General features: G+C 45.5%; 2 protein-coding genes across 2 annotated transcripts; one reads left to right on the forward strand and one right to left on the reverse strand.

Moving 5' to 3' along the window:
* The first annotated feature begins 383 nt into the window (after positions 1–383).
* LOC146200252 (pfs47 receptor-like) lies at positions 384–8386 on the forward strand. The gene is made up of 3 exons (XM_084592309.1): positions 384–462; positions 6598–6830; positions 8051–8386. Exons 1-3 carry the CDS (start codon positions 384–386, stop codon positions 8384–8386), a joined length of 648 nt encoding a protein of 215 aa, XP_084448435.1.
* Positions 8387–16781: 8395 nt separating this feature from the next.
* Positions 16782–21279, reverse strand: LOC146200253 (uncharacterized). Its single transcript, XM_084592897.1, has 3 exons — positions 21139–21279; positions 19430–19842; positions 16782–16923 (listed from the first exon to the last, which is right to left on the reverse strand). The coding sequence occupies exons 1-3, from the start codon at positions 21277–21279 to the stop codon at positions 16782–16784; spliced, it is 696 nt and encodes a 231-aa protein (XP_084449023.1).
* Positions 21280–27790: the final 6511 nt, after the last annotated feature.

Raw genomic sequence — 27790 nt, forward strand, 5'->3', positions numbered from 1 at the left:
TGAACATTTAGCATAGAACTTTCTCTCATCATCATCATCTTTATTTTTCACTGTGAGGTACATGTACATGGATTATAAGTATTACAGAAGGAGGTCCCGAAGTATAAACTGTCCGGGGGACCTCCTTCTCGCTCTTTCTCTCGCTCCTCAATTTTTTCTACCCGTTTCTCCTGGCCTGATCCAGAACTTTGTGATCCCCCGATACAAAGGGGATCACAGGGGGGGGGGGGGGCATCAGCATCAGCATCAGCATCAGCGTCATGGCGCCTGTTAGGAATGACGATGAAGACGAGGTGCCAGGCCCCGGCGCTGGAATGGCCGCGCCTGTGGCATCCTCAAGTGCCCATTCCAGCCACAAGACGAAGCTGAGCCCAGATAACAGTATGTCAGGCCTGTCGCTGTCGGACCGTTGTCGCCGATACATTGAGAGCGAGTCCGAGTACGAGTCGTCCGAGTCCACAGGTGAGTTGTGGCCCACCCCACATCACTGTATGTGAAGAGCAATTCATTCCTTTTCGAAATAACTTGTAGTTTTCTAGAATACCAGTGGTGATCCGGGTTCTGAACCTCGAGTGGAAGCTGATAGATTCGTGTTGCACGAAGTTATCAAAACATTTGTTTGAAATTGTTGCTTCGAGCCAGGTGCTGCAAAAGGCAATGCGGGGCTTGTTTTATGGTGCAGATTACAGTGACTTGGCACTTTATAATTTCTCTGGCAGGTTACCGGTTATCGTGTTCGGCGAACACGTGCTATATTGAACCTTATCTGAAAAATCGATATGGATTTCTGTTGGCACAAATAAAGTCTTTAGATCACTGCTTGGTTGAAAGTGTGCTTCTATTGTGGACACAAGGCTACCACTGCTTTCAATGAAACGCATACAAGAATGAGGCTCACGGCGCTCTCTCTACTAAACCCGTATTTCTTGGTTAGCGAGCCTGTGTTCGCATCAATAGGGTGTCAAAAATAATGTGGTTGCTGCTGATGCTCTGATTTTTAGGGCGCAGCACAACAGTGCAGAGTGTAACTGTGTAATCAGAAGCGCTAAGTAAAAGAAGGACTGAAGAATGCTGCGTGGCTTTGTCAAGCCATTTCACGCCATGACTAGGAGCTTAAATTTCACCACATTTACTGGTAGCGTAGCATTTGTTTTCTTTCAGGAAAGTGCTGCCCGCTATATATTGGTTCCTACATTTTTCAGAGAGGCGCGTAATAGCGATATCATAAGACATGTGTTAGATCTGTGAAAGTCCTATTCCTTAAATATTAATGGTGGGTGCCATGAAACACCCCAAACTGTAAGTGGCATGTGCCCCTTCATGTTTATAACTCACGCAGGCAGTAGGCCAAGGAAGTACCTTTTTCTGGCAAGCGTTAGAGCTGTAGTTAAAACGTAGACTTCTGTAATTCAAACATAATAGCGCAGCCTTCCGTATTTGCTCATAGAGGCAAGTCTCTTCACGGTGTGCACTGCGCAAGAATCAATTTGTTTGAAAACATCTTTATTTACAGTCTTATAGACCATGTGGGCGGGCCGCCTAGCCCGGTAGTCCTCTGACTATTACAGCCGCGGTTGCCCTTCCCTTAAGCCAATGCTAACGGTCAGGATCATCGCTGAACAGAATAGCCTCCCACTGCTCTTCTGATGGGTTTCGAAAGGGGTCTATTATGGGATTGAATTGGCATGCCCACATCATGTGGTAGAGGTTAGCTACCTCTCCACAGTGTGGGCATTGCGGATAGTATAGTGTAGGGTACCACAGGTGTGACCTAGCTGGCGTTGGGTATGTGATTGTTTGTAGCCTCCTAAGAGTGTTCTCTTTTGTTAAAAGATTTATGTGGTGTTGGGTAGACTTGTAAGTTGCCTGGCTGTTCTGTATGGCGAGTATAGCGCGAGTTCTGTATGGCACACCGGAAAAGTCCGCGCTGCGCTCACTGCGCAAGACTGTACTGCTCTGCCGGCCTTGCGGCTAATAATGAGGGCGATAGCAACTGAATGTGACAGTTTATTTGGGCGAAATCAATATATGGTTGGCTGCTGACGAGAAGGAAACTCTGTCGCTGGAAATGTCTGCAGAATGTGTCGCCGGAAGTCGTGGTCCCAAAAGGTCACGTGGCTTTGTGCGGAAGTGTATGTCATCTCATCAAATATCATCGTTAATAGTGCAATGATAAGTCATACACCGCATAGACAGTCGTATTGTCATTATAACAAGTCGTTTATTCGTGAGTAGTCATGTGATGACATGATATGTCGTGAAGCACAAAATGTATTGTGAGAAATGGTTTAAGTAGCGTCATAAAAGTTTCATATATCATCATGTTGATCATGTGATGTCATCACTAATCATGATAAGAACTGTCACGTGATCTGGAATCAAAATAAGTGTCTTGTAACTCGGGGCGACTTTCAAAAAGGGATGAAGTTACACCGGAGTCGAGCGACACAGACGTGCCACGTCATTCAGTATAATCAGCGGCAACAAACTTCAATACGTTCGCATTCGTTAATTGAGGTATGCCCTTGGAGTTTTATTTAGGATACGACAGCGGGAGTACGAAAGCCGCACATAAATCTCATGCCTACCGAGTCCCTCATATTTTGTACCCGAATCTCGGTCAGCCATTTGGACCAGCGCCTCTTTGTGCTCGCTTTCCCAGCGGACGAACTGTCTCTGCTCTTTGCCAAGACGAGGCTGCAGCGCGTGACTGCGTTCATTTGGCAGACAGGCTGCCAAGGAGAAAAGAGAAGTGGCACAACTCGCTCTTTTCGCACGTGCACACAAGGCCTTACAATAAGCGCGAATGCGCACGATATTCCGAGTCTCTATAACGGAGCGCCTCATTCGCGCCTTGCGTCGCGTTATTAGCGCGTAATTGCTCCCACAAGCGACCCGTTACGTGACTGATCGCGATTAACTGTCACGAGAATAGTTGCCATGGCTTCGAGCGAGTAGAGATCTTCGCGTTGTAGCACATTATTTCGCTTTGCTCGGGGGTTGTTCGCGCAGCCTAAAAGGAAGACTCTGTCCTGTACACAAAGGCGCTACCCTGAGCTTCTCGCCTATTAGTGATTTGATACGAAGGCGCTTTCGCCCACAGAAGATAACCGGCATTCCCTACCCGCGGCCTATATGCCTGCGACCTGAGTGTACTTAAGTTTGGAGCGATGCCCTTCGTTGAGGATGTCCAATTTTCGCCAAGTTTTTGAGCAAAAGGTGACCTGCTTTTGATTCTGTAGCGGTTTACATTACGAAGCGGTCTCTTTTCGAAAGATGGTTGGTTGGTTGGTTTGTGGGGTTTAACGTCCCAAAGCAACTAAGGCTATGAGAGACGCCGTAGTGGAGGACTCCGGAAATTTCGACCACCTGGGGTTCTTTAACGTGCACTGACATCGCACAGCACACGGGCGCCTTTCTTTTCGCCTCCATCGAAAAGCAGCCAGCAGAGTCAGAAAGCAGGCGCCCGTGTACAGTGGGCTTGCAATGCAGGTTAAAGAACCAAAAGTGTACTAAATTTTTAAAACCCTTCACTATACGGCATCTCTCATGGCCTGAGTCTCTCCCTCAAGTTAAATCCCACAATCAAACAGACAAACACAATTTCTAAGCTATTTTATGGCAAATGCAGTTATGAAGACTTTATGTCCCATAAATGCGAATGGTACATGTAGTTCTCGCTTAATAATGCCATTTCGGCCCCGCCGAGGTGGTGCAGTGGTTACGGCGCTCAACTACTGTGCCCAAGGATGCGGGATTGAATGCCGGCCTCGGCGACCGCTTTTCAATGGAGGTGAAAAGTAAAGCGCTCGTGTGCTGTGCGATGCCAGTGCACGTTAAAGAAACCCATGTGGTCGAAACTTCCGGAGTCCTCTACTACGGCGTCTCTCATAGCCTGAGTCGCTTTGGGACGTTGAACCCCACAAACCAAACCATGCCATTTCGCGCTCATTCTCGGCAAATTCTGGGAGTGAAGTCTCCGACAACCGTGCGAATTATCGGGTTTTTGCAGCCTAAATCTCCATTTCTTATGGTTTAAGGGGGTCTTTTGTGACAATCAGTGCGGCGGAAGCCCTTTCTGAGCGAGAGTGGAAACGCCGCACACTCAAGGTACATGCAGCTTGTTACAGCCTGTTTTTTTTTTTTTTTTGTAGAGTCAGTTCTACGCATTATTTGTCTTTGAATATCCCGCTGCGTAACACCATCAGCTTTTATGGATGCCTTCTTCATCTAATATGATCTGTGGTTTTAGATGGTACAGCTAAGTTGTACTGCGTCCCTCGAGGAATTCTCCTACTTACACAGCTGTAATAGATCGCAGAGTGCATTTTTTATGTCCTTCTCCGCTGCAAAAAATACTGCTTGGGTGTTACGAGGATGTCGACAGGGTCGCCTGTTAGTTAGACTCGCACTTAAAGAATATACAAGAGCACCGCCAACTAGGTTGACGACGCTCTTCGGCTTTCGCATATTCGGAGTCTCGGCAGTTGCGTTAGAGCCACTGTCATCTGGCATCGCTCAGCACATGATACCCTATAACCAGCAATACATGAGCCAAGCAATTTCAAAAGCTCGATCTGTGCTTGTAACTCCTCTTTACCTGGCGTCAGTTGAGAGCCTAACGATATTGATTGTTGTTCTGAACCAGTGGAGGGCGCCACCAGCCAGCTTCTAAGTTTCGCAGTGTTGGGAGTGGACACGCACAGAGCTATTCGGCAGATCATATAGCGCCGGTGACAGGTGTTACAGGGTCCGTCAACATTATGAAATGTTGGAGTCCTCTAGGACTGCGACATATTCTTCAGTCAAAAAGTGATGGTCTTCTAAACATAAACAAAATGTATAGCTCCCCGAAGTGAAGATAGCCTTAAGCTCTAGCCCACACAAGCGTTGAAACAACTTTAGTAAAATTTTTGTCCTACTCAGGTGTGCGTTCGAAAGAAGGAGGCTATATTAGCCCTTCACGCTAAACTGGAATACCAACGGGGAGCGACAAGTGTGCAAGCTTGAGACAAAAGATACATTTAGCAGTTCATGTTGCTACGTTACTGAAGCTACGGAGTTGCTCCCACCCGCAGTGTTCCCGCACTGATTGGTCCCGACAATGTGGGCAAGCGCTATGATGATGATGATGATGAATTGAGGCTGCACCCTTTGTAACGGGTGGACACTAAACTGCGTCCCAGCCAAGAAAGAAAAAAAAGGAGAGAAAAAAAAGGAAGAGCTAACGGTGGACGAGTGTCCACCACATGCGGAGACGGGATTCTGACGGGCAACTATCGCCATCTGGCGGCCTATAGACGAGCTACCACCGCGTCGGAACCAAAGAAACGCGTGCGCACTACTGGCGGGAGGGTTCCCGCAACTCCAGTAATACAGACGGCAACACGCGATACGGTCTGCTAAAGGTGTCTAAAAAGAGAGCAACATACACTAGAATACTCTAGTTGATTATGTCGTAACAAGTTCAAGCAACAAAAAAAAAAAAAGAAAAAACTTGAGGCAGTCAGAGCGGCCGAAAGGTAACCGGTACTATCTGCGCGGTCGAAAAACACGCACGAACTCGAATTAACTTATTGTACTATTCTTAGTCAGGAACTGGCAGCAATTATGAGTAAAAATAATTCAATGGTAATGGACATCCGATCACTGCGATAAAACAAAGAAGTATTTTCTCGTAGTTTGTCAACAATTCTTCTTCTGGGCATTGATTACAGAGTGGATTAATGACCTTTACGGGATGACATAATTTCAAAGTGATCAAATACTAACACGCACCGATTGATACCACTGCGGCACCAGCATTGGAGGGATGCGCAATCATTATTTGTGAAAAAAAAAAAAAGGACACAGAAGAAGATGATGGCTTCCGGTATGTGGCATCACATTATGACGTTAACACCCAAAGTTTGACGGAACGCCGTCTGGTCAGGTAGTAGCATAGTTATTCTGTAGGGTCATTGACCACTTGTCAAAATAGATGGTTGACGTTTCGGAACCCCTACGGGTTCCTTGTTCACAATGAAGAACCGGGCCCGGTTCTTCATTGTGAACAAGTAACCCGTAAGAACAAGGAACAAGGAACAAGGAACGACGTTAACACCCCATGGAAGTTGGGTACCATGACTCCCCTTGGTCTTCGACATTACACCTTCGGCTCTTTTGACTTCATTCTGCTTGACTTAATTGCCTCTAATTGTATAATTACTCCGCATGTACCAGACTTTTTTCCCGGCGAGGGTTTTTAATCCTCTATCTAGCCATTTGTTTTCTTATCGCTTGTTTTGTTAGAACGTAATCTTGCAATCCTGCCACTCGAGAAACGACATATACGGCGTCTGATTCAGTTACCTGTCTCTGATTAATTAACTAATACTCTGCATGCACCAAATATATGCCAAGGGAAATTTTTTTGTCCTCTATCTAGAGCAACAATTCGTTCTCTTATCAATCGTTTCGTTCGAACTTATTCTTGCCGAGAAACTTCTGGTGATACGACATCGAAAGCATACTCACTCAGTGCTTACGCATTAATAAAGTGTATTGTGCGACCGTGCGGGAAGCAACGCGAATTTCGCGGTGGCGAATTTCGCGCAGCCGACGACTGGGTGCGCGCCAGCGACGGCAATGTTCCGCGCAACGCACTCGTGGCGGGTCAGAACCTAAACGGCGAGTGCTTCTACGTGGGGCGTGTGATGCTGCGGGGCAATGTGCTGCCGGGAAAAGTGCTGCCCTCGGCCCGGGTCTGCTTCGTGTCTCTGGACCAGATCGAGTTCTCCTCCAACGTGTACGAGGTGCTCGTCAGGGCACCCGCCATCAACTATCAGTGGGTGAGCGACGCACTTAGCACTACAATTTTATTACACGTCTCATAACATGGTCGTACTGCAGTGAAAATTGCTTTGGCAAATTGGAGGTTGGCTAGGTCGGCGCCTCCTCTCTTTTGTTCAGTGCAAGCCAGGCACTGCTGACAAGGCTAACCTAGGCCCGCTCCTACCTTCATTTCGTTCTCTCCCGCGTTAGCTAGCTTTCGCGACAGCTTCACGGCTAGGAGGGAGATTTATTTCTCAATGGCGCCACATGAAGGAAACTGGATGAACTGAAGCACCCGCAAGGCGGACACACGTAGCTGCAGCGATCAGCACAAGCAGCTAAACTGTGTGTGTTCTATTATTTCTCCTGTACTCCCATCTTTCCCATACCCCCTTTATGTTTGCTTTTTTTTAACTTGAAATTTTATTGCCATACAGTCGTTCTTTACTTTCTTATGGCAAATGGCACCGCAACGATTGCGTTACGCCAGTGGCGCGGGAGCTGTCTCCTCCCAACGGCGCAGTTCATACTCTATATTCTATTATATGGCACATACATCGCGTAGCTTCGCATTGTGGAGATTCTATTGAGGCGTCGCAAAAGGCTGCTATTGCGAAGTCAGCAAACTGGGTAGCATTCAAGGCAGAGGATGCACTTAGTTGATAAAATGTGTGCAACGTTTATTAAATGATTGCTCTATATATCCATATACCGGGCTATCACTATTGCTGAGCCCATTGTTTTTATAAGTCGCGGACATTCAGGGCTTTAATTATAAAACCTAAGTCTAACTACTTCTTACTCCTCCAGTAAATAGAAAACCGAGAGAGATCTGTGGTATTGTACTGCATGACTTCTGTCACCACTGCTAGCCAAACTGCTAATACTGGCGAGTGCTCCCTTATGCAGTGTCGGTATTAAAGCTGTGGCTTGCGTGTACTCGCATCCTATTCGGCAATGTCTGTAAACTGATCGCTCTGCGAGCACTTTGAAAGAAGCCTTTGACGGTGATAACCATTTTTGTCAAATGTAGAGGAGCATGTATCATGTCGCGAATGACTCTTGAAGGTATCGACGTCAACACGTCCATTAGAGCTGTCGACAATGAGGATGACACAGGGCTCTATACGCTAGGACACCGCCTTGCTGACGATAAATTAGACATGCTGGTTTAATGACTCGGCTCCATAAGCAATGCCTTCTGTGGGGACTCAAATCCACAGGTCCCTACATGCAGGTGCGAATGGGCGGCTGCGTGATGCCGCGCAACGCCATCCCAGCAGGCCGCAGCGCGACGGGCGAGATGATCTACATCGGGCGACACGTGCACAAGGGTGAGATGACGCCGGGGAAGGTGATACCGTCGCAGCGGTGCATCTACATCCCGTACCTCGGCAAGGAGATTCGCTACCGCGACTTCGAGATCCTCATCCAGGGGGAGTACCCCTACTTCGAGCGCACGAAGGGCAAAAGCAAAGATAAGGAGCCCATATTGGACCCGGTCAGCCCCAGCAGCAGCGCCAGCAGCCGGGACCAGTCACAGGGCCAGCCGCCATCACCGCCGTCGGTGTAGGACAGGGCAAAGTTCTTGTCAAGGCTGCCCGTGCAAGTTTTCTCTTCGTTAACGAAGTATCTGCACAGATATTAAAGTACGATGGCGTACAAAAGTCCGGAAACAAACCCGAGACCACAAAATCTCGTTGCGTTGCTCTGGCGTATACAATATGCCTTTATTTTTTTCTTTGGCGACGACACCTACCTAAACTCGGACCGGGTGTTCGCTATTTTGTCATTGCTATTTAGCTGAACGGCGCTCGGATGGGAGCTAAGGCGCCGGCGAAGACTAAGAATCAAAATCTACCGTCATGGCCTTCTGCTGCTTTCAGCAACGTGAATGACACGCAGCTCGTATCCATCCTGAATTTTTGGGGGAGCGCACTACGGTCAACACTCTTGTGCTTGCTCTGTTTGCTTAATTTTAGTGCGCCTGCTTCCACGTGGCGTAATTATTGTTTGGGTGGTATTACGGTACAGTAGACGACCGCTTAACATTGTCTAAAGTGCTGTTATAGGGATGAATTGAACCGCACTAATACCAGGGAAGTAAAGCTCAAACAGATTCGGAGCCATAAAGAGTAACTAAATTCCGTACAAGTGCGCAGCGATACTTGCACCTCGGCTTGCGTATACGCAGGCTCAAGACGTGACGTGCTGAAAATATGGAATGTAACGTATTGAGCGCAGGTAACCATTTCCATTCTGTTACTTGTACATACAATTATAAAGAAAGTGTAACGATAGTAATTAGCATATACTTTCCGCGTTGCTTCTTAGCCTTCCTACACTTGGTAGGTATAGCCTGTGACATTATGACGATGGGACAAATGGCAGTCGGGAGAGAACATACGACGGGAGGAGCTCGCCCCGTCCATCCTTCTTTTATGATAGTTTGTTTTTGCAAAAGAAACTTTTCAATCGTCATGAATTACTTGCCCAACAACGTACCCTACTATGGCGTTATGACAGACAGCCAAGCAACGAACGCCACTCACTATTCTTCTATAGATAACAGGGTTGGCTATATGAAAGCAACAAAATGGTCTATGAAATATATTGTTACGCAATGCTGCCTTTCGTTTGTACATAGAAGACATGCAAAGTGGCGCCATCGGTGCAAAGAACGGAAATTTCTGGCATAGAAAACGGCGTGTTAGTACGTATACTTGTCATGCCTTTGATATTATGGTTTTACTAATGTATTGCGCAAGTTTTATTTGTAACGGCGGCAGTGAGATGGCGTGTACAGGTTTTGTACATCCAGACGCAGCAATACCGCTTGTGGATCTGTAGCGCCACCATGTTTGCGAGCCTAACGGCACGTCCACTGTAGGCAGCAGGGTAGCTACAGCATTACCTTGTACAGGGGAGTTTGACGAGTACTTTGTCCAATGCGTGTGAAAGCTGTGAAGTATACAGCTCGAAGATATTGACATTTTCTTCGGAAATTCCTATTTTGTATTCAACGCCAGCTTCATCTTAGAAGCTAATTCCTGTGTTTAGCCAGAATTGCCTCAGCCGTGATTTACGTTGATGGCACCAATCTAATTCGTATGCCCTTGTCTTATCAGTTTTCCGCACAGAACTGCTTGTGATTGGGCTGGTTGGAACATTTTGGACACAGATACATGTGCTGCTTGGGCTTTCAAGGACAGGGCTAAACAGTGACAGACACGTATAAGCGCAACGTAGTAACTGAAGTGAGCTTATTCCATTCAAATAAAAAAAAGGAAGAAACATTCACGTGACGTTAGTTTGATAAAAATAAAATTGGGAAAGGAGACAACCTAGTAGTGTACCGCGCAGTTAACTGTTTGCACAGTCCAGCTCAATTGGGGTAGACCCCAGCAAGAACAAGAAGAAGATGAAGAACAGGAAGAACAAGAAGAACAACAATAAGAACAAGAAGTGAAGAAGAAGTAAGAAATAGAAGAAGCAGAAAAAGAAAAAAGAAGGGAAACAGAAGAAGAAGAACAAGAAGAAGATGAAGAAGAACAGGAAGAATACGAATAACAAGAATAAGAACAAGAAGTAAAGAAGAAGAACAAGAAGTGAAGAAGTAAGAAGTAGAAGAAGCAAAAAAAGAAAAAGAAGTGAACAATAGCAAGAAAAGGAAGAAACAGAAGCAAAAGAAGAAGTCATGGTAGGCGGTAGCTGGCAGCTGACATGGCCGAGCCCCAACTGAACGTAGGGCTTCCTGAGAGTACGTTTGGCAGGAGCTGCGAACTCGGACCTCTCCTTTCATATGGGAGGATGATATCAGAATCAGCCTGCCAAGACCCTTGCATTCCCGTTATCCCTATAGGACACACAAGCACTTTCATAAGGCTCGGTTTGGGTTTTATATGTTGGCTGGCTGGAAGCTTACGCTATCTCGTCATCACGAAGGTGGGAGTGAAAGGAGAGAGAATAAGAGGTGCCATAGATAAGGGTTTCTTACCGCCGCGCCATAGAGGCTTTTGCCTCATCGCACTATAGCGGTAAAAAATGCTCCCTATGGCATAAATAAAGCTGAAACAATACAGTAAACTACCATGTGCAAAAGAGTCGAACCTGTAGCATAGCAGATAGCTCTCGCATAAATCCAGGTTTTACCACAAGCTAAATCACAGCAAACGTTTTTTTTATCGAGGCAAGGTCACATGCTTGTTTCTTCAGTTTCTCCGCTTTAATGTAATAAATCAATTGGTTGATTGTGCGTAAACATTTGTGTTCGCCTTTAACCGTGTCCTTGTAAAATCAAGTTGCGCTGGTTTACGGAGACCTCCTGCAATGTCATTTGGCATTTGTTATTCGTCTGTCATCGAAAGCTTTCGACAGGAAAAGCGGCGTCATATATACGTGCAAACACACCTGACAGCCACAAGAAAAATGTAATCACCCTTCGCAATGCTTTAAATGAAAATCCTGTGCTGCGGGAAGACCTGCGCCGAACGAGAGAGAACAATACTTCCTAGGCTTCCCACCAATGCTATATCGAAGGCGCCGTTCCACCCTCCTTTCCCAAGCAACACGTGCCCCGTTTAAGATGGCATAATAGGCCAGTTGACGTGGGCCTGCCGGTGAATTTTACGCGAGTACATTTTGAAAAGAATCAACCATCCTGCCTTCGTGGCGCCAGCAGATAAAACAAGTAGTTATGTCGACAGGCAATGGATCCTCCTTTTCCCGTAAATATGTTTGAATGCCGGTAAAAAGCAAAACCAAATCCCTCGGACGCAGCCATAGCAACGCGGTTGGGGCTGCATCTAAATACAGAATTAAGAATAGTTAAAAAAAATTAGTTGCGCCAACAACAACTTTGCAAAACTTAAAAAAAAAATAGAGATTTGTCTAGAGCTAAACGCACGTTTTGCTTGCGAATGCTAGTAGCCTTTTCTGCTAAATAGGATTAGTTATGCTTATTAGGTTTACTGCGCCTAATATAGCGTAATTTTACTCAGAAATGTATAGTTACACCAAATACGTGTTCAGATATCAACGTACTACTGCGGTAAAACACTACAAGCCTCAGCTTTTAGCTACGCTTATAAGTCTTAACTAAACCTACCGTGCCCAATTCAGCCCAAAAAAGTATCTTGGTGAGCCGAGTAAGGCGTAATTACACCATTGTGTGTTATGACACATTCAGATTTCAATTCCTAACCTATGCATCACACAAATATAATCAGCGTTAACAGAACATCATTACTTTCTCCTTGATTTTGGTGTCACGGTGATGGTATTCACAGTAGTCGGACTCACTCAGAGGAAGTCGTAGTATAACCAATGTATAGCAAGCCTAGGCTTGGTTATTGCCATAACAACAGCCGTTTGGGTGAATGCAAGCCGGTAGTAGGCAAAATAGATTCTGCAAAGGTAGAAAAAGGAGCAAACATGATTACATGCTTCAATCAACTTTATTTCGATTAGGTTAACCCACTTTGGCCCTCCAGGCAAAAGTACTATTTACAATGTTAGCGAGGTGAGTGACAAAAAAGGGTGCATGCTGCAGTGAGAGCTTTATTAATGAACTAAGCATCTCCCGTTCACTCTAAATCACGTGCGATACTCACCGCCCGCGAATGATCGTAAAAGCAACTGCTTTCATAAAGGCTAACGGCAAAAGCGCATTAATTACGACTTGACTATACGGCCACAGCATTAGACGGTTTTAGCGGAGCGTATTAGTGCCTCCGTTCCGCTCGAAGTACCCGCTGAGCAAACCAGAGCTTTGACGACAAAATTTATCTTCAGCCGAGCAGAGGCACAGGTGAACTGTATGAAGAGCCCCCTGGTTATAAAACGTGGAACAAGAGAATGAATCGAATTACTGCTTTGTTTTGACGCCCCACTGAAAAACGATGCCCTGTAAACTATTTATAACACGGGAAGGGAGAGGTATACGCTGTCTTTGAGCAGGCGTTTGTTATTTTTGTGAAGCCGGGCGGTGGCGCAACATGTCGCCTTCGCACGTGCGAGGCGTTTGGCGAGCCCCTCCGCTAGGACCACGTACAAGCGGAACGGAGGTGCCGATCCGCTTGCGCGCTCTCATGTGAGCGATTGGCGCATGCTCAGTAGTGCTCCCGCTCGCCGGCTGAGCGTGGCGGACACGCGAGCACGCTCCGCTAAAACTGCCTATTACGCACCTTTAGCAGACCGCATTGCGTATTGCCCTCTGCGTTACTGGAGTTGCGGAATCCCTCCCATCGGCAGTGCTCCCGCACAGATTGGTCCCGGAGCGATGAGCAGGCGCTAAGTTGGCGGGCAAATAGCACCATCTGGCGGCCGAAAGGCGAGCTGCACGCGTCGGGACCAAAGAAGCGCGTGCGCACTGCCGGTGGGAGGAACCCCGCAAATTCAGTAACACAGACCACAACACGAAATACGGTCTGCTAAAGGTGTGTATTGTCTGCCCGGACGAAGTAGTACTTCCGGGCTAACGGATGCTGTTGAGAAACAATGCCTCGGAGTACCGTTGTAATTTTTCAGACGTCAGCCTTTGCAAATCATCCCAGTCATTGTGAAGCGAAAGCCGCTCGTTTATAAAAACATCGTGTCTTGTATTTTCTACGGCTTGTGAACAACGAATAACCCACAACATAAAAAAATAATGGGATGAGAGCAAAAGCAAAACCTGTCCTTAGAGCAGCTCGTGCCTTGCCGGATGTCGGAAACAAGGGAGAGTGATGGCCGCAGTCAGTAACTTCTCGCGGTAAATAAACTGTCATCTACGTCAGTGCAGCAATGTGACCTCGTCTTAGCGCACATTAGGCATTCTTATAATGCTGGTTTCCTGGGACTCGGAGGAAACAAAGAAAGGCAAAAGCGAAAAATATTGCACGAAGGGAACCTGCCCTTTATCAAAATGTTGCCGCTGTAACCAAGCAATCAGTGATGAGAACTGTTGGATAAAAATATACTCAATATCTTTAGTGACAAACGTGTTGGTATTTTAGCATAAATTCAAAGTAGAGTTGCCTGATTCAGACATTTGTTGTCCGACAACATGGTCCTTCTCGCAAAACATAGCACGTTTGCTAAAGATGCTAGCACTAAACAAAGGACTCACACTTTCCATCATTGCTGTATGGTGGCTTGAAAAACCAAAAAGCCCTTCAGAGCGGCTGTAACCTGAGGGCAAATAGTGACCCCTTCCGCTTACGAAAGGGAATTGTGAAGAAGTATTCCTTAATGGCACGCGCGTGCAGATCGCGCAGTCTTGTGAGCCATAGCAAAACTCATGAACAGACACAAGGTAAGCATGAGACGCACACTACACTTGTGTCGCATGCAACACACAAATACATTGAGCACACTTCAGGCATGACGAATCAACTAAGCTTGCATTTCTTCTGCATATCTGTGGCATGGTTGAGGCATTGTTCAGAAACGTATAAGGAAGAGAGGATGTCGTCCCAACTTTGAACGTTATATAACTGGTGCGTCCTTATGCGCCTGGCTCCACGAACAGTCAGAGCCATTCCAATGCTATGGGGATGCTCAGACATATAGTCCTAAATGATCCTACCCTTTATTTTTGGGGAGTGTAGAAGTGGCCGAAAAGGCAACCCTGATTTTGACTTCAAGATCACACATCAGTAATTCTTCTGCGGAGAGATGGCGTCAGAAGGACCTATACAAAGGATATGCAGATTCGTAAAGCTTGAGTCTAGAGAGCACTGTGCCTTATCTCTTGAGCCTCGTAAACACGTTGTATGTACTGTATGGTAATTTGCACGGCTCCTTGTCCACCGATAGTAGCAACAGCGTGGAGGCTCTGTTTCAGAGACCGGTTCGAAAATTGGCGGTGTGAGGATGTGAGAAAAAATAAACTTCATGCCCTCTACCACTTTTGCTGAGCACATCAACCCCGTCGCTAGGGAACTGTTGAATGATGGAGTGGAACACTTGCTCCAAGTGTGCGCTCATGTTCATTTGAAAGAATGCGCTCGCAACTGCGCCCGATTACAAAAAGAAAAGGTGCCGACGTTGCACTGAACAGCATTTCCAAGCTGGCTTTTAGGCATACGTCTTTGATTAAGCAGTAGGGAAACTGTCAGTCGAGGCTAGCGAATTTGTTCATCAAGGCATCAAGACATGCATCGTGAAGGTCATGAATGTGCGACACCAGACGCAATGCGCAATTAACATTGGTATATCATTTTGGAAATACGGTTTGCTAACGGGTAATTACAAGGGAAAAAATGAATTAGAAAAACGTTTGTTGAAACTTGGAAATATCATTATGTGCTTTCTGTCTGCTTAAGACAGTTCTTGTCCACTCCTGTCATATGAAAGCTGATACCGTCATTTTGTCACACTCAGAAGTGAGCATTTCGTCTGCTGCTCGTTGTGATAGTCGGCGTATTGTAAGCGACATTTGCGCTTCACAATAGGCCAGCTGTAATTATTCATAATTATTCCCGACCCGTTGACATCATTATAGTGTGGTGGAGATTCATCAGATATTCGGACTCAATGAGCGTTTCTTTCGATCCCTGTGTCGAATCACACTCCTATTTTTGCATAGATATGTCCCGTATCTGAATCCCTAAGTCTGCGAATCAATTCACACTCAAACTCCTGGCCCTTGCGTCACTGTTGGTACCAACGAAAAAAAAAAAGGGGGGGGGGACAAGTGACTGAAACAAAGGAACAATCGTGTCAAACTACGGCCTTTAAACGGGGTATCATGCTTAATCAGGCGGACGCACGGCCGGCTATGATTACCTGGACACATTTCAAAGGGTGTTTTCTTCAGAAACGGTCAAAAAGAACTATTTCTTACCCTTGATACCTGGATGCATTCAAGAAAAGTGTAGGTATAATAGAATTAAAGGAATCATCACAGCTATTCGTCTCGCAGCGATTGCCATATCGGCAAATCACTTCCTCTTGGGAACATGCACCGAAATCGCGGAATGCGCATGCGTTGTCGCGGAAGAGCGATTTGCCTGAGAGACAATAGTGAAGCTAACATGAACTCAAATTTCAGTCTCGCTTTAACTAAAAACTGAAATACGAGGCATGATACGAGAAAAGCTTGCATGGCAGCTAACTGCGCCTTCGTTGATGTCTGACGCTTAACCCTGTTGACTAAACCGGATTCTACTGCAACATAAATAGGCACTTAAGAAGCGAAAAGGCATTGCTTCTATAATGAGTATATGTTACGTGGGGAACTTCTACTAGATATGCAGATGCATTAAACAAATCTATATGGGTTTTAGGCCCTGCGGGGGTGGACGCTGAAGCTACCTCTTTTTTTCGCATGACCCTAATGCCACCGGGGACGCTGTAAGCGGAATCGTGATCCGCGAATGCATGTCATTCTCTTGCCCCTACACCCTTCAATGTGCTAACTTTTCACGTCCTTAGCAGGGAATGTCATTAAGGCTGCCTATTGCATTACAAAGTTGTGCTGGGCAGAAAACTGATATGTGAAGCTAACGAACAGACTTTCAGCGGATACGTTAAGTGCACTGTCATTACGCGTGTCGTCATGCGTAGAATGTTCGTCAATGTAAGCAAGTTTCTAGGTCATATGCGGTGCAGCTTCGTAACCGCGTGGCCTTTATACCCTATTGCTTGCTTCAAACATGCTTCCCAAATGTGGACGACAGCAGCTTGAGCTCCGCTCTTTCTTTTTTCGCAATGAACACAGAAGAGTACGGTGGAATTGCAGACGCTGTCACGCCATGGGATGGATTCGATGTGGACAAATGTGCCACTCATTTGGCTCACACACAGTACTGTCACCTTCAGCCGACGCGCAGTCGTCGCTTCACGGCAAACACTTTGAGGTCTTCTTGGTTTCAAGCTGAACGACACGCATGCTCCAACCTCAGATCTTGCTATGTGGTTGGTTCGGGAAAGAAGTGCAGTAGAGAGGTGCAGCTTGTAGTTTGATCAGCTAGCTACGGTGACGGCTAGGTTGTGGTCTCGTGGCAGTCATTGTAGATACGCGTGCAGTTCCGGTGGTGCAGTCCGTTCTGGGCAGCCTTGAGGAAGTCCTGAAGAGCGGCCTTCTGCTCCTCTGGCATCGCCGACCTCTCCACGCGGCTGTCTGCCCTGCGTTACAAGAGGCAGTTCACTTGATACGCGCTATTATAGCCTCAATACCACTCTTCATGCGTGCACACACATCTCACTGGGTGAACGAGTTAACACAACAGGACGCTTGAGCATAAAACACAGGAGTGGAACGTGTTTGTACTTCTCGCTAATTGCTTCATATCCCTAATTCCTGCTACTTTTCGGAAGAACTTTTTCACCGCATACTTGCTTTAATTCACCAGCCGCAATACTTGCCAACATGCTTTCACACACGTCACCACTGCCTGCATGAACATGGCATTATGAATAGTGTTGAAAAATGCATACGCTTAGCTGCGTTGATATAAATCCAAAATGTCCATTCAACGTGCTCGGCACAAAAGACAAATAATGTACAGAAAGTTCCCCAAGTTGAGGAAATCAGCAATTTAGTGAATTACATTAAAAAGAGTTACTTCTTTGCTACCTCTTTCCGGCCCGCATCCTATATAACAGCATACAGACCTTTCAGTAATGCGACATTGTGTATCAACGGCCCAAGACAGCACAGTGCCGTCCACCACTACTTTGATCATAGTCGCTGCCTTCAAACTCCATAGCATCCGATGAGACTGCGCAGTGAAGTTATGTGGTTGCATCTCTTTGCTTCGATACGAGGGCGCAATGGACTTAAAGACGCTTTGTAGGCAGCAACCATGTTCAAATTAAGACTGGAGGCCCTCAGCATATGAGCTTCGGAATGCACCTATCTTCATTCAAGCATCCACGCCTTCTGAGCCTGTGTCAAAACGGAAATGTTTGCCATGCATATCACGGCATGCCGGCATTCCTTCCAGCCCTTCTTCGCGGCAGATGGGCAAAATACAACCTTGAAACGACCATGTGTACTTACGGTCGCCCTTGGGATCTAGGATTCGTGGTGGTGGTGGTAGTTTTTCATGACGTCGTCCGCATTAGAAAAGGTGATCCATTATAATAATCTTCATTTAGTGTCCTCCTTCGTTAGCATGCTACGTGCTGGAACCATCAGCATAGAAAAGGTGTTTCTGTGCAGTAAGTTTGTCATTCCGTCGTGTAGTCCGATCTCATTTGCCTTCAGGCAAATGGTGGCAGGCAGTATTACTAAAACACCTTCGTGCTGACACAAAAGAGAGAACTGGTGTGTAGGTTTTCACTGATTTTAGATAAAATAATATGACTATTCGTGGCCCTACGGCTCGGTCGCTGTAGGTATGTTACCCAGGTAAAATTATTTAAAGGTCAGGACTTCAATCGCTAGCAATTTCTACTTGTGCGCCACACAGATTTCTAAACATCTGATTAGGTGCGCTTGAAAATTTCTTTCCCGGCTTATCAACTGCCGTTTAGCAAGCTAATTTATGCCCGCTGTTAGACAGCAAAGGAACGCTTGCGACGTTCGCGATGCTTTTGTATGGTTTTCGATGCGCCCTGTTGCTTCTTTTGTCTGGCAAATCATAGAATATTTGTAATCGAGATTTTGAGCTAATGAAGAGCGCCATAGATACAGTTGATACGAACGATTCATACTGCAGAATTTTTGACGTTTCATCAAATAGATCGGCTTTGCATTTAGTGTAAAAATACCCAATTAAATTTTGTGCTGACGATGGAGGAATTTAGCTTGTTACACTTTTTTTTTATTTATTCATCTTCACCGCGCTTTGATTGCGGAAGACCGGACATGACGCAGCCCTGAGAACAAGAGTAACCGACGGCCTGTCAACGGGCTATGTTAAAAAAATGTTTTTTTTTTCTTTTCAAATTCTGTGGCGCTATAGAAAATTTCTCTAATTTGATGAAATAGATGCAGTTCTGAGGGAATAGATGCAGTCAACAGAAAACATTACAGTGTACCACCCCAGCAATCGCATTTGCTTTAAAAACCGACACAGTTGGCATCAGTGACAAAAGCGCCGTGTTCCTTTACGCAGCATCTGATGAGTTTCTAGAAGAGAAAATAGAAACAAAGTTTATTTTTCGCTACAATGCATTCTACCCGTGTTTCTCAAGCTCTGAAATGGCACATTCAAGATCTTTCTGCAATTTTTTATTTGAGCTGTGAAGGCGACTACACTACATGGTTATAGTCAGGTTTTAATTTTAGAGACGGGAGATACGACAGCAGCCGTTATAAATATACGCCCTTCACGACGACTACTCTTCCCAACGAAAGCCGGCAAGAGAGGAAGACAATCACGGTAATTTATTATTATGAAGAATACTGCTAAGGCTCAATATATAAATAGCTATATGGTGCTGTCGTTTGTCAAGTGGACGGGTTAATAGTTTTCACAAACGAGGAAGGCTCACACGTAGCATCGACAGAACGTTCCAAGAACAAAATGTACGCTAGTTGAAAACTGCAACTGCTTTGCTATGTTCTCCTCTGGTTCAACTTGTGCCTCGAGGTGCTATTTTCTACCTTTTCGGAGAAAGCCCTTCATCGTCTTACCGACCGAAGGAGGGGGAAAAGGCAAAGTAAAGGCGGAATAGCACCCACTTGAGCATGGAGATTATGTTCTTGGCCACAGTTCCCGCCTCAGGGCTCATGCCTGCCCGATGAAACTCGCACATGGCCTTCAGCTGACAGGAGGCCTCCTGCTGACCGTACCGTTGTACGGCCTCGTCAAGCCGTGCCAGGAGTGACATCATCTGCTGAGCGCCTTCCACGAAGTCGACACCGCCCGGAGCGCCCGATGCCGCCCTGCGGCCGTCCAGGACGCCCCTGCGGCCCCTGCGCCGCGCCTGCACGGCGTACGATCCGGCATTCAGCGCTGCCATGCTCCGGAGACTCGTCAGTGCCGTGCTCAGCAGCTCGGGTAGGGCCAGCAGAGCCATTAGCGGCAGCATGTACTTGAGAGCTGGCAGCGCCGGCTCCATGAGCATGAGCAGTGGATTGCCCTTCTTGGTGATCTGCATGGCGAGCGAGACACCGTGAGAGCTTTTTCTAGCGCAACCTACAGCTTCCTTGTAGAATCAGTCGACGTTTACGGCGAGCAAGATTCCAGGCATTGTGGACAGTAAAAAAGTTGAAGGAACGTTCAAGCTTCCCTTTAACTTTTTTTATGTAAGTTGATTTCGGGGGAAAAGCAGGCACAGCATCTGTCTGATATTTTTGTGGGTGCCTACACTTGCAATGAACGGCATACAATTCTAGGTACAAATGTCGCTGGATCGAATCTCTGTCGAAAACTAACCTCCACTTGAGTAGCAGATGAATACTGAATGAAGAGCGAAATTTTACATAACCGCTCAGAACGCTGCAGAAAGAAAGGTTGCGCCCCAGTTTTCAAACAAAATTTCAAGCCTGTCTTTTCCGACACAATTTTCTTAATTACGGGTTATGGCGGCGGCGACGCTTTTTCGACCGAACGAGCTTCCTACACTATCGCATAAAATTGTTGGTGCAGTGGAGGCTGGCTGCACTGATTAAATAAAGCAAGAAAAAAGGAACGATTAAGCATGACGAAACACTATATGAATATGGGTGCCTTTACACGGAAGTAGTCTTTGGCTTCTTATTATACGCGGAGGCGCAATTTATTTCGATGAAGTCAACTAGCTACAACAGATGCTTTTAGGCATGAACCATTCCGCCCTCTGGGCGCATATCGTCGCAGATTATCTATCCATATGCATTAAACTGTCCATTCGAATTGTATTTAAGAAAACGAGAAACAATGTACTGTTCTACATCGCAACTCGAAGAGAGAGTTACTTTGGCCACTGCAGCTCTACTTTATATTTAGCTATAATATGATCCTAATCAAATATCGGTAGTAAAATAGTGTATATATTAAGTACCTTATCATTCGGGACAAGTAATAAGCTCCACGGACTTCAAACGATGAAGAACACGTTGTTCCTGAAGTTTAACAGCTATCTTTCAATGTTCACAATTCAAAAGCTTTCCATATGCTATTAAATGACAATTGTGTCACTGCAAAAGGTTATATAAAGCATTGCAATCGGACGAATGCGATAAGCGCACGCATAAGATAGCGTGAGAGTCTTGAGAGCTTTGACTCTCGAAGGGCATCGTGACGCACTTGAGAACCTCGACAAATCTCTGAAATACACTTAACTGCTCGATTTATTTCCGATCTCTATACGTGAACAGCTTTAAATACCGTTAGGTGTAAATATTCGCCACCTCTTCATCGGAGCGCTCTTTCCTTCCGGCGCCAAAACCCCAGGAGGACCACTCACCTGTGGCACGCCCTTGATGTCGTGTATGCTCTGGCCAGCGCTGTTCAGCGTCGTTGAGTCTGCCGCTGATGTGGAAAGTAGCAAGAAGAGCAACAGCCAGCAGTGCACAACCAGAACCACACTCGGCCAGTGTACGCGCATCTTGTACCCCTGCGAGAGAGAACAGCGAGTAACGTCAGGTCAGTAAGGGATTGAACAGTGTAGTGAAGTTTTCGTTTTTCATTTTTTTTTTCATTATTTTTGAAATAAAGTTTATTCCTCTCCTCCGAAGCAGGGAGCAAGAGCTTCCCTGCACATACAGGCAGCGGTCGCGCGCAGTGCGCTTCGGAGTCTGATGTCAGAGTACACGTTATCCTTGTCATACCGCACTTTAGATCCACATTGGGCCAAGGCACATCGAACTCAGTGGAGACAAGGAGGTTGTTACACGGCCACTTTCAAGCGCAATTAAACCGATCCTGGTTGGGTCAGTTGCGCTTCTTAAGGTGAAATTGAACTTTCAAAGCGCTGTTGAAAGTTGGTGTCAGTATCAACCATACTAAGCGTTGAACTGAAAGAAAATAAGAATATAAAACAAATGGGATTGAAAAAATTGGTTTAAATACTTGACAGAACATTTTCAATGCATTCTGCCTGCTTATAAAAGAAATAGTATTTGAAAATATTCATTTCGCCTGCTGTACCAACGGTGCACACGAAAATGGCATTGCCAAGTTCGACAGGTAAACTTTCCATCATTTCAGCTTCCTCTTCTCACACGCCTTGCTAAGCATATCGGCCAAAAAATAAAATGAGACTTTAGGAATTGCAACTTTCACAGTGACCCAAACTGAGGACTAGTTCTCAACAATGTGTGAAATTTCCATTGTAACAACGGTGCTTCAATCCTGTTTACAATCGTCGATGTAGATTCATTTTATTTATAGGATCAAGAGTGCAGTGGACTGGAGCAGAAGCTACTGGCCCCGATGCCGATCATAAAGTATACTCCGTCTTGGAGTTATACATCGTGGTAGTTGCTGCAGAGGATTAAAAAAAAAAAGAACACCAAAAAATTTCCAAAATTCAACATTCTCTATTGCATGAAAGTTGGGCGTCACTCGCAGACACATCTTTATTCTTACTTTATCTACCCTAATAAAGCTTCAATCTTCACGTGACATTTTGGTTCACCATGCATGTATAAAAGCGCAAATTTGCTGGACTCCCACTATAGTTATAAAGTAGGACTCAATTTATGTACCGTCATTCGAAAGGCGCGGTGTGCAGGAAACTGAATAAAACAGAACATTTAGAATTCTAAAATTATTTATTTACTGATACTGTAATCATGGTGTTGGAGTTTTAGCAAGGTGGGGATAAAATCTAATTAGTTTAACAAAACATCAAAAGTAAAAGCAAGAACAGTGCAAGTTGAAGCTGTTTCAATATGGCAGCCTGCTATGCGATGGACGACAGCATGAGCGATTTCGCTGATATGTACGCGCCATCGGCAAGGCGAATGGTTAGAGACCACCAGAATCCAATGCAAGAGTTTATTGAGCTAGAGTTTACCCACCTCTACCGCTTCTCAAAGTGAGCTGTCCTACGCCTACTGGATATGTTACCCTTCGATGCGAGCGCCGACCATCTGCCACCGCTCCTCCAGCTCCTAATCGCGCTCCAATTCAACGGAGCCGGTTGATTCCAGATAGTGACCGGAGACCTTGTTGGCATTTCCCAGCCCACCATGTCACGTGCCATTGGAAGAGTGTCGCGAAAGATCGTCGCTGCCCTCTTCCCTGCTCTTGTGAAACTACAAAGTGCTGCTGAAGCTTCTGCCGTAATGCTCGCATTCTACGAAATTGCAAGGTTCCCCGCTGGCGTGACCGGATGCACAGATTGCACACACGTTCCAATCAAGAGCCCAGGAGGCGAAAACGCGGAAGCTTTCTGGAATAGAAAATGATATTTCTCCTACAACGTGCAGGTAAGGGGATATCGCACTGTAGGAAAGTATTTGCTATAGCGTGAGCCGTGTTTACATCTGCCGCGGAGGTCAACACGGCTGGGACTCTCGACTACTTAGCATGGAGATACAAATTCAATCCCAGCACATTCCTAGCAGTGCCCAGTTTGCAGCGGTGACGGAACTACACACTGCTGTTGCGCCCCTGTACGATGATGCTGGCTCGTAGGCGTGGTTATCGCTGCCACGCTGAAAGAAGCCTGTTTCAGAAGTAAAAATAAAAGAAGCATAGAATAAAACTAAAACAGAGAAACAGAAATTACAAATCAAATAAAAACAACAAGACGAAAGAAAAGGACATGACAAAGAGTGATAAAAAGTGAAGCAGGTAAAGTAAACAAAGTAAAGTAAAAGTGAGCTTATTGAACACGTCGGAAAAGCAACGAAACGCAGATTGAGTTCATAAAGGAACGAGACTCGGAACTCGCAATGCTTTCGCAATAAATGTTGTTCATTACCCTGGATTAACGGTGCGCTTGTGAGACAAAAATTCACGCGATAAGCGCGGGCCTATGGCTCAGCTTTAAAGGGAACAGCCTTGTCAAGGTTACGGTGAAAATAAGAAAACAGAAACTTATATTGCCGAACTAAATTATTGTTTTGAAGGTGAAATAAGTCCTTTTAGTTTAAATTTGGCATTGAACATAACATAGAGTAAGTGTAGGAAGGTTCTGCGGCCAAATCCGCTATTATTGGAATGTATTCGAAGGCGTGACAATATAACCTACATAGTGACAACTGCGAGCTTTTTTTTTTTTTCAATTCTTAATGGCTTTCGTTAACTTGTCAATGAAGGGCTTTAAGTGGTGCGGCCAGATTATCGAGCAACATTTTATATTTCCTCACTGCCGCGCTCGTCACAATCGACCAGTATACTGCCGTCATGGAGATGTACGCCTTGCCAAAACGGGATTAGGTTTTGTGGGGATACGGAAGGGAACGATACTTTTTTTTTTTTTATAGAGACTGTAATTATTGCCTCGCTCTTTTGCTTTTAATTATTTGCATTTTCTCGACACTCAATACATATAACGCTCGGTAGTGGTGATTCTAGCATCAGGTTGCGTAAAACGAGACCATTTGCACATGAAAATTTCTCGGTAACAATCTGTTACGACTATTATGTAGATGAATCCCTGTCTACACATAGGCCATCTTCAAAAGAGCAGCTTGAGAAGCGGATCTGTTTTCACTCGGGACGCATATGATTTAAGATGCAGAGTGTTGCAATGGAGCGAGAAGGGAAGGAGGATATCAAGCGAGAAGGGTTTAATGGTAAAACCACACTGCCTGCACCTACATACTTCCATATCCCATATGTTATATTTACCTTCTTTTGTCTTATTCTCAAAACAGTGAGTGGAAATGGTTCAGAGGCAGCTTGGGCTGGCTATGACGCGAGGTTACTACTAGTAAGCTGGAATCAGAAATTTAAAAAAGTTTCGGAAAGCAAATTGAACTTTACCTGCATGTCTAGATAGATTACCACGTCCCAAGGACGAAGAAACTACTTACAGAAAACTTAGCTAGGAAACGTAAAAAATAATATGATGGACAGCAGTGCAAGTAAAGAGCGAACATTATGTACGCATCGATCATGAAAGAATTGGAGCGTCACCGCTTTGGCTCGCTGATGCGATGAATATGCGGTGACATGTGCGCTCAGAACACGCCGGGCTGCTGGACTCAGCAGACGCAGCCCGTAAGGCGTTCAGCGAACAGATTGGGAATAAATTTGGATCCGGTTGCCTTAACAAGAACAACAAACAAAAATAAGACGGATTGGTTTCCACACGGAAGCCTTGCTCAAAGTGCTGTAATGCAAGCACTGACGCAATGTTAAATGTGCTACATTGGGAAACGAAAAAAAAATTGTGTAGTACTTTGGACCACTAAAGTGCGATTAGGCGGAAGTCTTTGTTTGAAACTTCGCTGATTCCTGGTTTTACTACGTGTGCTTCTGTAGGCTGTGTGGTGCGGCGTTCGAGCAAGCGCCAAATGAATGACTCCGCACGGACTCCTGGATCGGTATGACGCGATAGCATTAGTTACCAGCCAACATGTAATGCCCCGCTGTAACCGAGCGAGAGAATGCAAGGGTCTTGGCAGGCTTATTGCGATGTCACTCTTTCATATGAAAGGAGAGGACCGAGTTGGCAGCGCCTGCCAAACGTAATGTCAGGAAGTCCTACGTCCAGTTATTGATCGGCCATGTCAGCTGCCAGCTACCACCTCGCACGTAACGAAAACGTATTAAGGCTAACGCCTTATTACTCCCCACTTTGGGGGACGTGGGACCAGGATGGCCACCACCTTGGCTATGTTAGACGTCACCTTTGGTGGCAGCGCGTGACCTACGGTGGCCGCAAAGTGTGACACCTTCTGCTAACGACAATATGAGCCATTAAAAGTTTTCTCCTCAAAACGCGTGCGTTTACAAGGGGCAATATTTTAAGACTTGATATTGAAGTGGTTGCTAGCCATTCGTATCTCGATTTTTGGGAAATGCGAGAAAAATAGGCCTTCTAATAGTTGCTAGAACGTGCGTCTTGTCCCCTTAGATGTCATCACCTGCTAATGTGGAGTGTTGAGTGATAGGGTGGCTTATCTTGTTTCCACTATTCCCACTGTGATATCTAGGCGTTTCTCAATGTTGCCAGTTTCGAGACAATCCAAGCGGGACATGAAGAGCAGTTATCGGAGCAAGGATAGCTTTCAGATTGTTAGTTATATTTTATGCGAAAGTCAAAAATGACTCCGTTTATCGCAGTGACCTTTGACTGGACCGCGAATGTCGAACTAGGACTTAGCTGCCCCTATCAATAAGTCGTGCATGCTTGTGTAATATACTGAGCTGATATATGACCGTATGGCTGCTAGCTTTACTAATTAGACGTCATGATTTATTCAGTTCTGTAAATTAAACTTCAACTTTGCGTAACATTACCATGTGGTGCATCCTTGGGTAGCACATGCCTAGTGTAAATGCACTGGACTTATAGTAGGATCCTAATTATTTGCCGTCATCTGTGATTTGAAATTGAATTTTACACCTCTGATTCAAGTCGAATATCGTCGCGCAAGTAAAATTGTGCGCCACTGTGCGGTCATATTTGCAGGTCGTTCTCACCGTTAATAGTAATCGGTGAATAAAATTTCATATACCATTTAAAAGGTTCGACAATTAAAATCTGAAATCAGCGTCTAAACCACGAGAAAGCAATGTAAAACCAAGCTAACGCTCGTTTAATTTGGTTCAATTTTGCACCACTGCTGCCGAATTTTCGGTGGTAGAGCAGACAGTTCGTTTACATTTATTATATGTGCACCAGAGCATGAATACAGTTGCAAGGTTTTCAAGTATTTTTTCAGTCCGAACGAAATTCTTTGATAGAAGCGAACAAGCAAAAAACAACTAGCATGACTTGTATGCAATTAAGGCTGCAATTTGGGCGAGTTGGTACTGATTCATAGTGAAAACCGCGCTTTTTTCCGCGCTGTTTTCACTATGACTTGTATTAACTCAGGGGCAGTTTGACTTGCCTGCTTCTTCGCCTTCGATTATGTAATTTTAGGCACGTAATGAAAGCTGCCCTACGGATATGGCAATACGTTTCCGGCGCGTGATGGAGGTCTGATGCGAGAGAAGGTGCTTCCAGAGCGAGCCAGTATTTGTCTATACGGTGTTTTTGTGTAAAGGAGAAGAGCAGTCGCCAGCACCAATTTGAGTGCATTTTTTAGCGTTGCTTCTGGACTTCTAAGACAGTGGTAGAGTGTACTAGAACGCAAACATTTTAGTACATTCTAGCAGGCATTAAAGAACTATTTTTCTTTAAACAACCCCGAAAATGATGTGGTTCAGATGTACATTAATAACTCTGACAGATACTGCGCTTACCTTTCTTATAAACCAACTTTTATACGGGAAATGGATGCGGATCTGGAGTGAAACGCACAATCTCGAGGTTCGTTCAATAGTTTAAAGCGGTGCGATCTGCCAAAACGATTCAGGCTATGGATGGCTCTGCAGTGGAAGACTCCGCATAATTCGACCACCTAGGGCCCTACAACTTGCACTGACTTCGCGCAGCACACGGACGCCTTGCTATCGCCCCCACTGAAAAGCGGCCGCGGCGGCCGAGATTTGACACCGCATTCTTGGATTCAATACTAGAGCACCCTACCCAACTGAAAAATCGGCCACGTCCATACGTTGGCTCAACATCGACATGCAACATGCCCAACCTCGGTCGAAGCTCGATCAACAAGGTCGGCCCGAGCTTGTTTTTGATTAATGGCCTAGGACCGGCCGGCCTGCTAGGCCTTATGTTGAATCTATTTCGACCAGACGTCTACGGGAAACATGGCCGACCTAGGGCCCAGTATGGTTACCAACGCGAGGCAGAGGTTGAACCAAAGTCGAAGACAGGCCTTGAAGACAATGTTTGCTCTAGCAATGCAAAATGTGAATGGTTTAATATTCTCTAGTTTCCAATTTAATTTTTTTCATGAAAACAATGTTGGTGACCCACAGAATATTCTCCAAAGCTGAAACAAATACAGGGATTTTTTAACACAACAGACTGCAAGGAGCAGATGCATGGCAGTGAACATAATTATCACAAGCACTTCCATGGTGACCAG

The sequence above is a fragment of the Amblyomma maculatum genome, chromosome 2, assembly GCF_055883805.1.
Source record: "Amblyomma maculatum isolate TAMU_Amacu chromosome 2, ASM5588380v1, whole genome shotgun sequence".
Lineage (NCBI taxonomy): Eukaryota > Metazoa > Arthropoda > Arachnida > Ixodida > Ixodidae > Amblyomma > Amblyomma maculatum.

What these genes read in the sequence shown, in the direction of transcription:
- LOC146200252 (XM_084592309.1), top strand. Translation starts at nt 384, where the DNA reads ATGTCAGGCCTGTCGCTGTCGGACCGTTGTCGCCGATACATTGAGAGC. An exon ending in CGAGTCGTCCGAGTCCACAG is followed by an intron (nt 463 to 6,597) that starts GTGAGTTGTGGC and finishes AATTTCGCGCAG; the next exon opens with CCGACGACTGGGTGCGCGCC. An exon ending in CCGCCATCAACTATCAGTGG is followed by an intron (nt 6,831 to 8,050) that starts GTGAGCGACGCA and finishes CCCTACATGCAG; the next exon opens with GTGCGAATGGGCGGCTGCGT.
- LOC146200253 (XM_084592897.1), bottom strand. Translation starts at nt 21,279, where the DNA reads ATGCGCGTACACTGGCCGAGTGTGGTTCTGGTTGTGCACTGCTGGCTG. An exon ending in ACATCAAGGGCGTGCCACAG is followed by an intron (nt 19,843 to 21,138) that starts GTGAGTGGTCCT and finishes CTCGCCATGCAG; the next exon opens with ATCACCAAGAAGGGCAATCC. An exon ending in AACATAATCTCCATGCTCAA is followed by an intron (nt 16,924 to 19,429) that starts GTGGGTGCTATT and finishes CTTGTAACGCAG; the next exon opens with GGCAGACAGCCGCGTGGAGA.